This window comes from Manis javanica, chromosome 18, assembly GCF_040802235.1.
Source record: "Manis javanica isolate MJ-LG chromosome 18, MJ_LKY, whole genome shotgun sequence".
Lineage (NCBI taxonomy): Eukaryota > Metazoa > Chordata > Mammalia > Pholidota > Manidae > Manis > Manis javanica.
This window is the reverse complement of record NC_133173.1, coordinates 22,758,529-22,772,147: the sequence shown is the minus strand read 5'-3', so window position 1 is coordinate 22,772,147 and position 13,619 is coordinate 22,758,529. Positions and strand designations below refer to the sequence as shown.

Below are 13,619 nucleotides of genomic sequence, written 5' to 3'. Positions count from 1 at the left end.
CCAGAAAGGGACTAGTTCCCCAGGAGTAGCTATCCTGAAATAAAGGTGAAACCCTTTGAGCTGAATTTTCAAGCTCCCCTTTTTAATTTTATTATTCATTATGTGCTTTAAGGATTTTTCTATTTGAAAATACCATACACTTTTTTTTAGGGAGAATAGTGCCAGTATTGTAAAACGTTTGACTCAGAAACACCAGACAAAACACTCAACACCCCCACATTTTGGATTCATGGAATAGGATACAATTGTATTGTGTTTTCAGAGTTTTACAGGCAGTGCTCTTGCTGCTTTGGTGAAAGGCCTTCCAGAAGCTCTGCAGAGGCAGTTTGAATACGAGGACCCTATTGTGAGAGGTGGCAAGCAGCTGCTCCATAGCCCATTCTTTAAGGTAACGCTTGACTTGTTCTAAAGCGGTGGGGGAGAACAGAAGCTGTCCTGTGCAGTGCATTGCATGTCAGGCCTCCTTGAGGACAGGTGTAGTACTACTGAAGCTGAATATGAAAGATGAACAGAAATGACTGTGGGACTGAAGCCCTCTGTATTAGTGTCAGTGTGCTTTGAAATGCAGCAAGTGTGACAGCAGGTGTTGGATCTGAGGTCCTAGGTGTTAGGTGTGTCACTGGGGCTGGGTAGTACTAACCCACATCATGGATTATGGTAAAACACTTGCTAGGCACATGGCAACAAACCTGGAACAAGGAGCTCCTGAATGAGGACCTGCAGAAGCCCTGTGATGGCAGCGGTCTTTGGCATGTAGTGTTTGTGATGTGAAATATCAACTGCACTTGTGAACATCCTTGTGTATTAACTTTCGGTGGCTGCAGGTCCTGGTAGCTCTTGCTTGTGACCTAGAACTCGATGCGCTCCCTTGCTGTGCTGAGACGCACAAATGGGCCTGGTTCCGAAGGTTCTGCGTGGCCTCCCGTGTTGCTGTGGCCCTGGACAAGAGAATGCCATTGCCCCGTCTGTTCCTTGATGAGGTATTGATGCTGTCTTGGAATTACTTTTGGAGAGGCAATTACTTTTAGAGTGTAAAAGGATACCAGTATTAGGAGACACAGTGACAATTTTCTTGCCAAGGAGTCCATAAAGAAAAAAGCACGTAGGTGAAAATGAATGAACTGACATCAAATTTCAGTTAAAGTTTATTTTTAGTAAACTGAAGATATAATGATACAGCTTGGGCATTTTTAAGTATCTTAGTCTCATTATAGTCATATTGGTTTTGCTTACTAACCAAAGGTCACAATGTTGATGTTGGCATTCCCTCATATTCCCAAATGGGGTTCTTCCTGTCTTCTTACCATAATACTGTTTTATTCTTGAGAGTTGAGTGAGTGATTTATAATCTCATAATAATTCCATCTAGGTGGCTAAGAAAATTCGGGAGTTAATGGCAGACAGCGAGAACATGGACGTTCTCCATGAGAGCCACGACATCTTCAAGAGAGAGCAAGATGAGCAGCTTGTGCAGTGGATGAACAGGTCATTATATCAGAACAAGTGGTGTGTGCCAGAGAGGTGCTTCATGTGCCAACTGTCTGCTTAATGTTTGTTGTAGGCGTCCGGATGACTGGACTCTTTCTGCGGGTGGCAGTGGAACGATTTATGGATGGGGACATAATCATAGGGGACAGCTTGGGGGCATCGAAGGTGCTAAAGTTAAAGTTCCCACCCCATGTGAAGCCCTTGCAACACTTAGACCTGTGCAGTTAATTGGAGGAGAACAGACTCTGTTTGCAGTGACTGCTGATGGGAAGGTGAGCGTGCATTTTCCGTGTCAGGTTGACATTATGTAAACTGCTATGGTTGGAGGGCCTTGTGGGTGCGCAGTATGTATAAGGTTTCTGTTCTGAAGCATCATCTCAAGATTAATAGTCCTAACAGTTATCATTCTGAAATGTTTCTGAATGACCTTTAGTGTGTTTTATACCTTTACAGTGTTTTATTTTGAAGTATAGCATACATATAAAAATGTATTTGTAACTGTTTGCACATCAGTAACCTGTTAGATGTATTCTTTTTTTGTCTGTTATTATAGCACTTTCAAAAATTAATTGCTACTGTTGTGTTGGAATAGTTGATGCTTGCACATTGCCTTTGTATGGTTATCTTAAATCTTCTCTTTCTTGCACACTTCAAGACGTTTTGACTCTTCTTTGTGGAGAGCCATAATCTGTAAATGAATGTGGTTCCTTCGGTCTAGTTTAACTCTCTTTTATTTTTTGCCTTCTGTATGGGAGAAAGGGCACTCATTATGCTGGGTGGGGGATGCTGTGTAACAGTGAGCAGGGGTGATGGCGGGCATGTTCCTGTTTTGATCCAGGCTGCGAAGGGAACACTGTGACTGAACACTTCACATACTTACTGTGATGTTTTGGTAGATGCCCTTTATCAGACTAAGGAAATTCCCTTCTTATTCTGTTCACAAATAGATACTGACTTTTGTCAAACACTATTTCTGCATTTAAAAAACTATTATGGATGTGTTTACCTTGACAGCATTAATGTAGTGAATTGGATTAATTGCTTTTGTTATGTTAAATAAGCTTACATTCTTTGGAGAAACCCAGGTGGCCAGTTTATTTTATATTTTTTTAATTCATTTTGTTATCATTAATCTACAATTACATGAAGAACATTATGTTTACTAGACTCCCCCATTCACCAAGTCCCCCCCACAAACCCCATTACAGTCACTGTCCATGAGCATAGTAAGATGCTGTAGAATCACTACTTGTCTTCTCTGTGTTGCACAGCCCTCCCCGTGCCCCCCCACATTATACATGCTAATCGTAAGGCCCCTTTCTTTCTTCCCCGCCCTTCCCACCCAACCTCTCCAGTCCCATCCATCCTCCCCAGTCCCTTTCCCTTTCGTAACTATTAGTCCATTCTTGGGTTCTGTGATTCTGCTGCTGTTTTGTTCCTTCAGTTTTTCTTGGTTCTTATACTTCACATATGAGTGAAATCATTTGGTACTTGTCTCTCTCCACCTGTCTTATTTCACTGAGCATAATACCCTCTAACTCCATTCATGTTGTTGCAAATGGTAGAATGTTTTCTTCTTATGACTGAATAATATTCCATTGTGTATATGTACCACATCTTCTTGATCCATTCATATACTGATAGACACTTAGGTTGCTTCCATTTCTTGGCTATTGTAAATAGTGCTGCGATAAACATAGGGGTGCATCTGTCTTTTTCAAACTGGGCTGCTGCATTCTTAGGGTAAATTCCTAAAAGTGGAATTTCTGGGTCAAATGGTATTTCTATTTTGAGCTTTTTGAGGAACCTCCATACTGCTTTCCACAATGGTTGAACTAATTTACATTCCCACCAGCAGAGTAGGAGGGTTCCCCTTTCTCCACAACCTCGCCAACATTTGTTGTTGTTTATCTTTTGGATGGTGGTGATCCTTACTGGTGTGAGGTGATATCTCATTGTGGTTTTAATTTGCATTTCTCTGATGACAAGCAACGTGGAGTATCTTTTCATGTGTCTGTTGGCTATCTGAATTTCTTCTTTGGAGAACTGTCTGTTCAGCTCCTCTGCCCGTTTCTTAATTGGATTATTTGCTTTTTGTTTGTTGAGGTGTGTGAGCTCTTTATATATTTTGGATGTTGACCCTTTATCCAATATGTCATTTATTAATATATTCTCCCATACTGTAGGATACCTTTTTGTTCTATTGATGGTGTCCTTTGCTGTACAGAAGCTTTTCAGCTTAATGTAGTCCCACTTGTTTATTTTTGTTTTTGTTTCCCTTGCCCAGGGAGATGGATTCATGAAGTCGCTCCTGTTTATGTCCAAGAGATTTTTGCCGATGTTTTTTTCTAAGAGTTTTATGGTTTGATGACTTGCATTCAGGCCTTGATCCATTTCGAACTTACTTTTGTGTATGGGGTTAGACAGTGATCCAGTTTCATTCTCTTACATGTAGCTGTGCAGTTTTACCAGCACCATCTGTTGAAGAGACTGTCATTACCCCATTGTATGTCCATGGCTCCTTTATCATATAGTAATTGACCATATATGTTAGGGTTAATGTCTGGAATCTCTAATCTGTTCCACTGGTCTGTGGTTCTGTTCTTGTGCCAGTACCCATTGTCTTGATTACTGTAGCTTTGTAGTAGAGCTTGAAGTTGGGGAGTGAGATCCCCTCCACTTTATTCTTCCTTCTCAGGATTGCTTTGGTTATTCAGGGTTTTTGGTGTTTCCATATGAATTTTTGAACTATTTGTTCCAGTTCATTGAAGAATGCTGTTGGTAATTTGATAGGGATTGCTAGAATCTGTACATTGCTTTGGGGCAGGATGGCCATTTTGACGATATTAATTCTTCCTAGCCAAGAGCATGGGATGAGTTTCCATTTGTTAGTGTCTTCTTCAATTTCTCTGAAGAGTGTCTTACAGTTTTCAGGGTATAGGTCTTTCACTTCCTTGGTTAGGTTTATTCCTAGGTATTTTATTCTTTTTGATGCCATTGTGAATGGAATTATTTTCCTGATTTCTCTTTCTATTGGTTCATTCTTAGTGTATAGGAAAGCCTCAGATTTCTGTGTGTTAATTTTGTATGCTGCAACTTTGCTGAATTCCAATATTAGATCTAGTAATTTTGGTGTGGAGTCTTAGGGGTTTTTATGTACAATATCATGTCATCTGCAAATAGTGACAGTTTAACTTCTTCTTTACCAATCTGGATTCCTTGTATTTCTTTGTTTTGTCTAATTGCCATGGCTAGGACCTCCAGTACTATGTTGAATAACAATAGAGAGAGTGGGCATCCCTATCTTGTTCCCGATCTCAGAGGAAATGCTTTCAGCTTCTCACTGTTCAGTGTGATGTTGGCTGTGGGTTTATCATATATGGCCTTTATTATGTTGAGGTACTTGCCCTGTATACCCATTTTGTTGAGAGTTTTTATCATGAATGGATGTTGAATTTTGTCAAATGCTTTTTCAGCATCTATGGAGATGATCATGTGGTTTCTGTCCTTTTTGTTTATGCGGTGGATGATAATGGATTTTCGAATGTTGTACCATCCTTGCATCCCTGGGGTGAATCCCACTTGGTCATGGTGTATGATCCTTTTGATGTATTTTTGATTTCGATTTGCTAATATTTTGTTGAGTATTTTTGCATCTATGTTCATCAGGGATATTGATCTGTAATTTTCTTTTTTGGTGGGGTCTTTGCCTGGTTTTGGTAGTAAGGTGGTGTTGGCTTCATAGAATGAGCTTGGGAGTATTCCCTCCTCTTCTGTTTTTTGGAAAACTTTAAGGAGAATGGGTATTATGTCTTCTCTGTATTTCTGATAAAATTCCGAGATAAATTCATCTGGCCCAGGGGTTTTATTCTTGGGTAGTGTTTTGATTACCGTTTCAAGTTCTTTGCTGGTAATTGGTTTGTTTAGATTTTGTGTTTCTTCCTTGGTCAGTCTTGGAAGGTTGTATTTTTCTAGGAAGTTGTCCATTTCTTCTAGGTTTTCCAGCTTGTTAGCATTATAGGTTTTCATAGTAGTCTCTAATAATTCTTTGTATTTCTGTGGGGTTTGTTGTGATGTTTCCTTTCTCGTTTCTGATTCTGTTGATGTGTGTTAATTCTCTTTTTCTCTTAATAAGTCTGGCTAGAGGCTTATCTATTTTGTTTATTTTCTCAAAGAACCATTTCTGGGTTTCATTGAATTTTTCTATTGTTTTATTCTTCTCAATTTTGTTTATTTCTTCTCTGATCTCTATTATATCCCTCCTTCTGCTGACTTTAGGCCTCATTTGTTCTTCTTTTTCCAATTTTTATAATTGTGACATTAGACTATTCATTTGGGTTTGTTTTTCCTTTTTTAAATATGCCTGGATTGCCATATACTTTTTGTCTTAAGACTGCTTTTGCTGCGTCCCACAGAAGTTGGGGCTTTGTGTTGTTGTCATTTGTTTCCATATATTGTTTTATCTCTATTTTAATTTGGTAGTTGATCCATTGATTATTTAGGAGCATGTTGTTAAGCCTCCATGTGCTTGTGGGCCTTTTTGTTTTCTTTGTACAGTTTAGTTCTAGTTTTATACCTTTGTGGTCTGGAAAGTTGGTTGGTAGAATTTCAATCTTTTTGAATTTACTGAGGCTCTTTTTGTGGCCTATGTATGTGGTCTATTCTGGAGAATGTTCCATGTGCATTTGAGAAGAATGTGTATCCTGTTGCTTTTGGATGTAGAGTTCTATAGATGTGTTTTAGGTCCATCTGTTCTAGTGTGTTGTTCAGTGCTTCTGTGTCCTTACTTATTTTCTGTCTGGTGTATCTGTTCTTTGGAGTGAATGGTGTGTTGAAGTCTCCTAAAATGAATGCGTTGCATTCTATGTCCTCCTTTAGTTCTGTTAGTATTTGTTTCACATATGCTGGTGCTCCTGTGTTGGGTGCATATATATTTATAATGGTTATATCCTCTTGTTGGACTGACCCCTTTATCATTATGTAATGTCCTTCTTTATCTCTTTTACTTTCTTTGTTTTGAAATCTATTTTGTCTGATACTAGTACTGCAGCACCACTTTTTTTCTCCCTGTTGTTTGCATGAAATATCTTTTTCCATCCCTTAACTTTTAGTCTGTGCATGTCTTTGGGTTTGAGGTGAGTCTCTTGTAAGCAGCATATAGATGGGTCTTGTTTTTTTATCCATTCAGTGTCTCTATGTCTTTTGATTGGTGCATTCAGTCCATTTACATTTAGCATGATTATCGATAGGTATGTACTTATTGCCATAGGTATGTACTTATTGCCATTGCAGGCTTTCGATTTGTGGTTACCAAATGTTCAAGGTTAATTTCCTTACTATCTACAAGTCTAACTTAACTCACTTAATATGCTGTTACAAACACAATCTAAAGGTTCTTTTCTGTTTCTCCTCCTTTTTCTTCCTTCTCCATTCTTCATATATTAGGTATCCTATTCTGTACTTTTTGTCTATCCCTTGATTGACTTTGAGGATAGTTAATTTAATTTTGCACTTGCTTAGTAATTAGCTCTTCTAGTTTCTTTACTGTGATTTTCTTACCTCTGGTGACAGCTATTAAACCTTAGGAACACTTCCATCTATAGCAGTCCCTCCAAAATAGACTGCAGAGATAGTTTGTGAGAGGTAAATTCTCTCAGCTTTTGCTTATTTGGAAATTGTTTAATCTCTCCTTGAAATTTAAATGATTAATCTTAGTGGATAAAGTAATCTTGGTTCCAGGCCCTTCTGGTACATGGCATTAAATACATCATGCCTCTCCCTTCTGGCCTGTAGGGTTTCTGCTGAGAAGTGTGTTGTTAGCCTGATGGGCTTTCCTTTGTGTGTGATCTTATTTCTTTCTCTGGCTGCTTTTAACAGTCTGTCCTTATCCTTGGTCTTTTCCATTTTAATTACTGTGTGTCTTGGTGTTGTCTTCCTTGGGTCCCTTGTGTTGGGAGATCTGTGGATCTCCATGGCCTGACAGACTATGTCCTTTCCCAAGTTGGGTAAGTTTTCAGCAACTACCTCCTCAAAGACGCTTTTTTTCCCTTTCTCTCTCTTCTTCTGGTATCCGTATAATGCGAATATTGTTCCGCTTGGATTGGTCACACAGTTCTCTCAATATTCTTTCATTCTTAGAGATCCTTTTTTCTCTCTGCACCTCAGCTTCTTTATATTCCTTTTCTCTAGTTTCTATTTCATTTATTGTCTCCTCCACCATATCCAACCTGCTTTTAATACCCTCCATCGTGCTCTTCAACTATTGGATCTCTGACCTGACTTCATTCCTGAGTTCTTAGATGTCTTTCCATACCTCCATGAGCATGTTGATCATTTTTATTTTGAACTCCCTTTCAGGAAGAGTCACGAGGTCCATGTTATTTAACTCTTTCTCATGAGTTGTGTTAATAATTTTACTCTGGACCAGGTTTCTTTGGCTTTTCATGTTTGTATATGGCACCCTCTAGTGTCCAGAAGCCCTACTCTCTGGAGCCGCTCAGCCCCTGAAGCAATGTCGGGGGTCGCAGGGGAGCGGTACTGGTGCCTGGGGGGAGGAAAGAGCTGTTTCCCGCCTCCCTGCTGCTGTGCCTGTCTCCACTGCCTGAACCAGTGGGCGGAGCACACAGATATAAGCTTTTGTCCTAGAGCAGCTGGATATGGATCCCTGCTTTCCACCAGCAGCCAGAATCCCAGTCTCCCCAGGAACTCCACCTGTCCCAGCTTTCCAACCCCGTAATCAGAAGAGTATGATGAAAGCACCATGAAATGTAGGTTTGTGCTCCCAGCGCAGATCTCTGGAGCTAAGTATTCAGCAGCCCCAGACCTTCCACTCCCTCCCTGCTCCATTTCTCTTCCTCCCGCCATTGAGCCTGGGTCGGGGCGGGGCTCGGGACGTTACCCTGTTAGCTGAGGTCTGTTAGCTGAGGTAAGCTGAGGTGTGTGCAGTCTGACACCGTCCTCTTTCCTGTTGCTCTCTCAGGATTAGTTGCACCAACTATATTTTCTAATTGTATCTAGTTTTAGGAGGAAGCCTCTGTCTCTCCTCTCACGCCGCCATCTTTAATCCTCTATCCTGTTTTACATTTTTTTGGTTTGTGTTCAGGAATATTTTCCTTTGGATATTTAGAGATCCACCATCATGAGTGCAGTCACCGTAATGTTCCTTCCTCTCGTATGCACTCCTTGTCTGATTTCGGTGCTGTATTAATACAACAGTTTGCATTCGCTGTCTCTCAGTTCTCTGGGTCAGGACTCTGTAGGTGGCTTAGCTTGGTCCCTCAGCCCAGACTCTTTAGCCAGGTGCAATGGCCTCAGGGCTGCTGGGGAAGATTGAGCTGCTTTCTGAGGCTGCCCTCAGTTGCCAGCCATTTCACAGTGTGTCAGCTGACTTCATCAGAGTGTACAAGGGAGAAGGGCAAGAGAGTGATTGCAGGACAGTCACAGTCTTGTGTGCCCTAATCCAGAAGTGACAGCGTATCCCTGTTGCCATATTACATCTATTAGAATAGAGTCAGTGGGTCTTGGAATCCCATGTTTGAGATTTACACAAACCAGGGATGCTTGGGAACCACGTCAGAGGCTGCCTTCCAAGAGTACCAGGGTGGTGCTAGCTTCAGAAAGAGCAGTGAAGTGTATACCTCTTTCTCTATCTGAGGAATTCTGTTCTTTTAGTCATTTCCTGGTTATTCTAACAGAAGCCCATGCCCCTGGTGACAGTTATTGTTATTATTGTTGTTTTATAGACCAAGTTTTTTCTGGGTTTACCTAAGTATTACATACGTCATTGCTCTCTATTATTTTTTATGTCTCGGACCTCATATCTGTGACTTTTTATTTTAAGCATATGTTTTCGATTTCCTTTACTAAGGGTGTTCTCTTGGTTAATCCTGTAATTGTTTTTGTTCATTTGAAAATACCTTAATTTTGTCCTTTTTCTAAAGTAAGTCTTGTAAACATTTTCTGTAAAGAGCATGTTAGTATTTTGGAGTGTGTGGATCATATGTTTTGTCTCAACTATGAAAGCAGCTGGTGGACCATATGTAAATGAATGTTTGTGGCTATGTTCCAATAAAACTTTATTTACAAAAATAGGTGGTAGGCCTCATTTGGCCCATAGGCTGTATGTACTTTGCAAACCCCTGTTCGAGAATATAAAATATTCAGTTGACTGTTATTTTCACTCAACCTCTTAAAAGTTTTGTTCTTCTGTTTTTTGACGTTCATTGTTGCAAATAGGATGTTAGCAGCCTAATTTTTACCCAAATGATGGTAATAAATCTTTTCTCTATGGCTGCTTTTAAGATCTTTATTTAACTATCTGACATTTTACTATGGTATATTGAGAGGACAATTCCTTTCTATTTTTCCTACCCCTTTTTGTTTTGTTTTGTTTTTTGCCAGGTAGTCAGGGGATGGAGGGTGGGGTTCCTGGCTCTGAGAAGTGGTCTTTGAACAACTCTCATAAATTCCCAGACATTGTTTCTTTCAAATATTGCTTCTCCTGTGTGTCCTGTATAGTCTCTCCCTGTGACGCCTGAGTTCTGCTTGCTGTCAGGTGAGAAGGTTGGTCCTTTATATCCCTAACCCTCCTCTCATGTTTGCTCTTCCGTTTCTGTGCCATATGCTGGATGATTTCTTCAGATCCAACTTCTAGTCCTCTGATCTCTCTTTCCCTATTTATAATCTGCTGCTTAATGCATCTGGGTTTTTTATTTCAATTATCTTCTTACTTTCTGAAAGTTCTGCTTTGGATTATTTTAGTATTCCTTATTCCTTGGGAGTACTTTCAAGCTTTCATTTTTTAAACATACTGGACTTTTGTTCTTCTGACTCTCACTCATGGTGCCTTCTTATCTTTTGTATGATGTGAATTTTTAAAAGTGTGAGCTGACCATTTCCTTTAGAGAATTTTCCATAGAAATTCTATGAGGCCTAGTTTGAAATCACTCATCAAAAGAGAATGTATAACCTTGGGGTACTACCAGCCTAAGACATTGTGAATTAAATCCTCCACCTAAAGAACTTAGACCATGGGTAGCTTAAATTCAGACTGAAACCAATGCAGTGATCCGCTTTTGTAGTCGTAATTCTCAGGAGAGAGTCCCCCTCACTTGGGGCTGAGCTGGAGGAAGGCGGCTTTCCTTGTTCCCGAGTGTCTTCCACAGTCCGGGGGAGGGACGAGCCCCGGGGAGCCGCACCTCTGGCAGGGGTTCTCCTAAGGGGCCTCACGTCAGGAGCTTGAGGTCCTCAGTGTCCTCCCTGGGGAGCGGGCTGCGGGCCCATTTTCCTGCCGCGGTCGATCTCACGTCCTCCCTTGGCCCTTGAGGTTCCCTTGCCATCACATCAGGGCAGCAGCACCTGACAGCATGTTCGTGGGGGTGCCTGAGCCGCATCTGGAAATGGCAGTCTGGTTTGTTTTGACTAATGAGTTGCTTTTTGTGTCCCAAAGCAATAACTACCCACTTAGAAGGAAAGAAAAATAGTGTCTTCTATTGTGTGACTTATGCTGCCTTGCTGAAAATTTATAGTTTTTCTGTGTTTTTTTTTGAGGGATTTACATATAGTAGATAATTAAATCTTTTTTAATTTTATTGACGTTAATTGTCATTAGTATTGTTGGTAAAAAGGGAAATGCTTCCAGGGAAAAGATGTTACTTTCAAAATACATTTTGTGAATGCAGGATATCCAATAGTCTTAACCTTTTCTTTGATTTTTAGAGCTCTGTTAAAACAGGAATAAAGTCTTAAACATTCCCATGATTTTTAATTTAAATTTCTTTTCTCTGTGATAAAAATCTCTATAGAGTATTTATGGGTTTATTAATTACTAAGATAGAGGGATATTTAGATAAAAATCTGATGTTTGTATTACTTTTCCTTGTCTTAGCTGTATGCCACTGGGTACGGTGCAGGCGGCAGACTAGGAATTGGAGGGACGGAGTCAGTGTCTACCCCAACATTACTTGAATCCATTCAGCATGTGTTTATTAAGAAAGTAGCTGTGAACTCGGGAGGAAAACACTGTCTTGCCCTCTCTTCTGAAGGAGAAGTTTACTCTTGGGGTGAGGCCGAAGATGGGAAGCTGGGCCATGGCAACAGAAGGTATTATGTGGGAACCTCATCTCCAGTGTTATACTTCCCTTCCCCTGGTGTTTGTTTGCATTAATTCTTGTAGAGTGTATTGGCACTGCATTTTTCAGAACCTGAACAGTAATCTACTCAAATGTCAGTGACTCATTTGGCAAAATTAAGTTCATGCGCCACTGTGTGGGCTTGGCCTGCAAAACTCCTCTACTAACTATTGTGAACTGCTTTCTGTCCTTCTGTCCCAAGTTCCCTTCCCTCATCCCAAGTAATTCCCTGAATCATGCTGGCATTTTGGTGATGTGGTATGTAAACAGGAAATGGCAGGAGTAAGGGGAAAGGAACACACAAATGATGCAGTTTTTTTAAAGTGAGCAGCCAAACACACTAGTTTTTCAAAATTAATGGGAACTATCTACTGTGTTGGAGTATCAGGGACCTTCATATCTGAAATGACTAAAACTCTAGAGAAAATACATGAAATAACATCCCTAAAGGCACTGGTTAATAAACAGTGAAGTTACACACAGTGATCTGTGGTGGTAAATGCTGATGATAATTGTGTGTGTGAGGAGAATAACTGAGAGGCCAAGGACAAACCACCCATTAGGATGAGGAGGGACACGCCCCAGAGCTCCCAGAGGACAGGCTGGAGCTGCTCCTAAGCCCTTACAATCCCCAGGGCATTAGTCAGAGAACTGAGAGTGATGTTGTGCCGAAGTGGGGGGGAAATTAGCCATAGGCTAATGGTGCCTCTGACCTACCAATAAAGCTTAAAAGCAAGACCTGAAAGGATTAAACTGTTCGTGAATAACTAAACCATACTGTAGAGATTAAAGCTCAAAACTATTTTTATGACTACAAACATATCAAGCACCCAGCAAGATAGAAACTTAACAAGGCTTTGCATTTAATGAAAAATTACCAGGCATTGTGTCTCTTTAATATAGTGTTAGGGAATTGGATATTCAAATATAAAAGAATGAAAATGGACCCTTATCTCACACCACTCACAAAAATTAACTCAAAATGGATGGCTTAAAGACTTTAATGTCAGATCTGAAACCATAAAACTCCTAGAAGAAAACACAGGGAAAAATCCCTTGTCGTGGGTCTTGGCCATTATTTTGGGAGGTGTAGCAACAAAAAAGCAACAAAAGCAAAAATTAGCAAGTGGGACTGTGTCACATTAAAAAGCTTCTGCACAGCAAAAAAAAAACAACGAAGTGAAAAGACAACCTATGGAACGAGAGGAAATATTTGCTGAATATAAATTGGTAAGGGGTTAATACCCAGAATGTATAAGGAGCTCATGCAACTCAGTAGCAAGAATAAGTAAATAAATAACCTAGTTAATGAATAGGCAAAGGCTCTGAATAGACATTTTCCCAAAGAAGACATGTAGGTGGCCAGCAGGTATATGAAGAGTTGCTCAGTGTCAGTAATCATCAAGGAAATGCAAATCAAAATCCATGAGGTATCACCTCACACCTGTTAGAATGGCCATCATTAAGAAGATGCCTGGTGAGGATATGGAGATAGGGGAACCTTATGTACTGTTGGTGGGATTATAAATTGGTCCAGCCACTATGGAAACCAGTATGGAGGCTCCTCAAAAAATTAAAAATGGAAATAACATGTGATCCAGCAATCCCACTTCTGGGTATATATGAAGAAAATAAAGTTACTATTTCAAGAATATATCTGCATCCATGTTCATTGCAGTGTTATTCACCATTGCCAGGATATGGAAACAAACCAAGCGTTCATCAGTAAATGAATGGGTAAAGAGAATGTGGTATGTGTGTATAGTGGAATATTCAGCCATAAAAAGTTTCTGACAACATGGATGAATCTGAGAACATTATGCCAAGGGAAATGAGGCAGACAATGACAAATACTACATGATCTCACTTATATGTAGAATCTTAACAAAGCTGAACTGAGAAAAAGAGAGTAGATTGGTGGTTGTCAGGGGCTGGGAGTGGGGAAAAGGGAGATGTTGGTCAAAGGGTACAAACTTCCAGTATAAGGTGAATAAATTCAGC

At 40.2% G+C, this 13,619-nt stretch overlaps 1 protein-coding gene across 4 annotated transcripts in view; it reads left to right on the top strand.

Moving 5' to 3' along the window:
* HERC2 (HECT and RLD domain containing E3 ubiquitin protein ligase 2) overlaps positions 1-13,619 on the top strand; it is a 264,575-nt gene that overhangs the window by 226,850 nt on the left and 24,106 nt on the right. For all 4 annotated transcript variants that reach the window (XM_073227076.1, XM_073227077.1, XM_073227078.1 and 1 more), the window contains 5 exons: positions 263-388; positions 825-980; positions 1,370-1,485; positions 1,562-1,760; positions 11,375-11,589. In XM_073227076.1, coding sequence (XP_073083177.1) covers positions 263-388; positions 825-980; positions 1,370-1,485; positions 1,562-1,760; positions 11,375-11,589 — 812 coding nt within the window. The remainder of the gene's footprint in view (positions 1-262; positions 389-824; positions 981-1,369; positions 1,486-1,561; positions 1,761-11,374; positions 11,590-13,619) is intronic.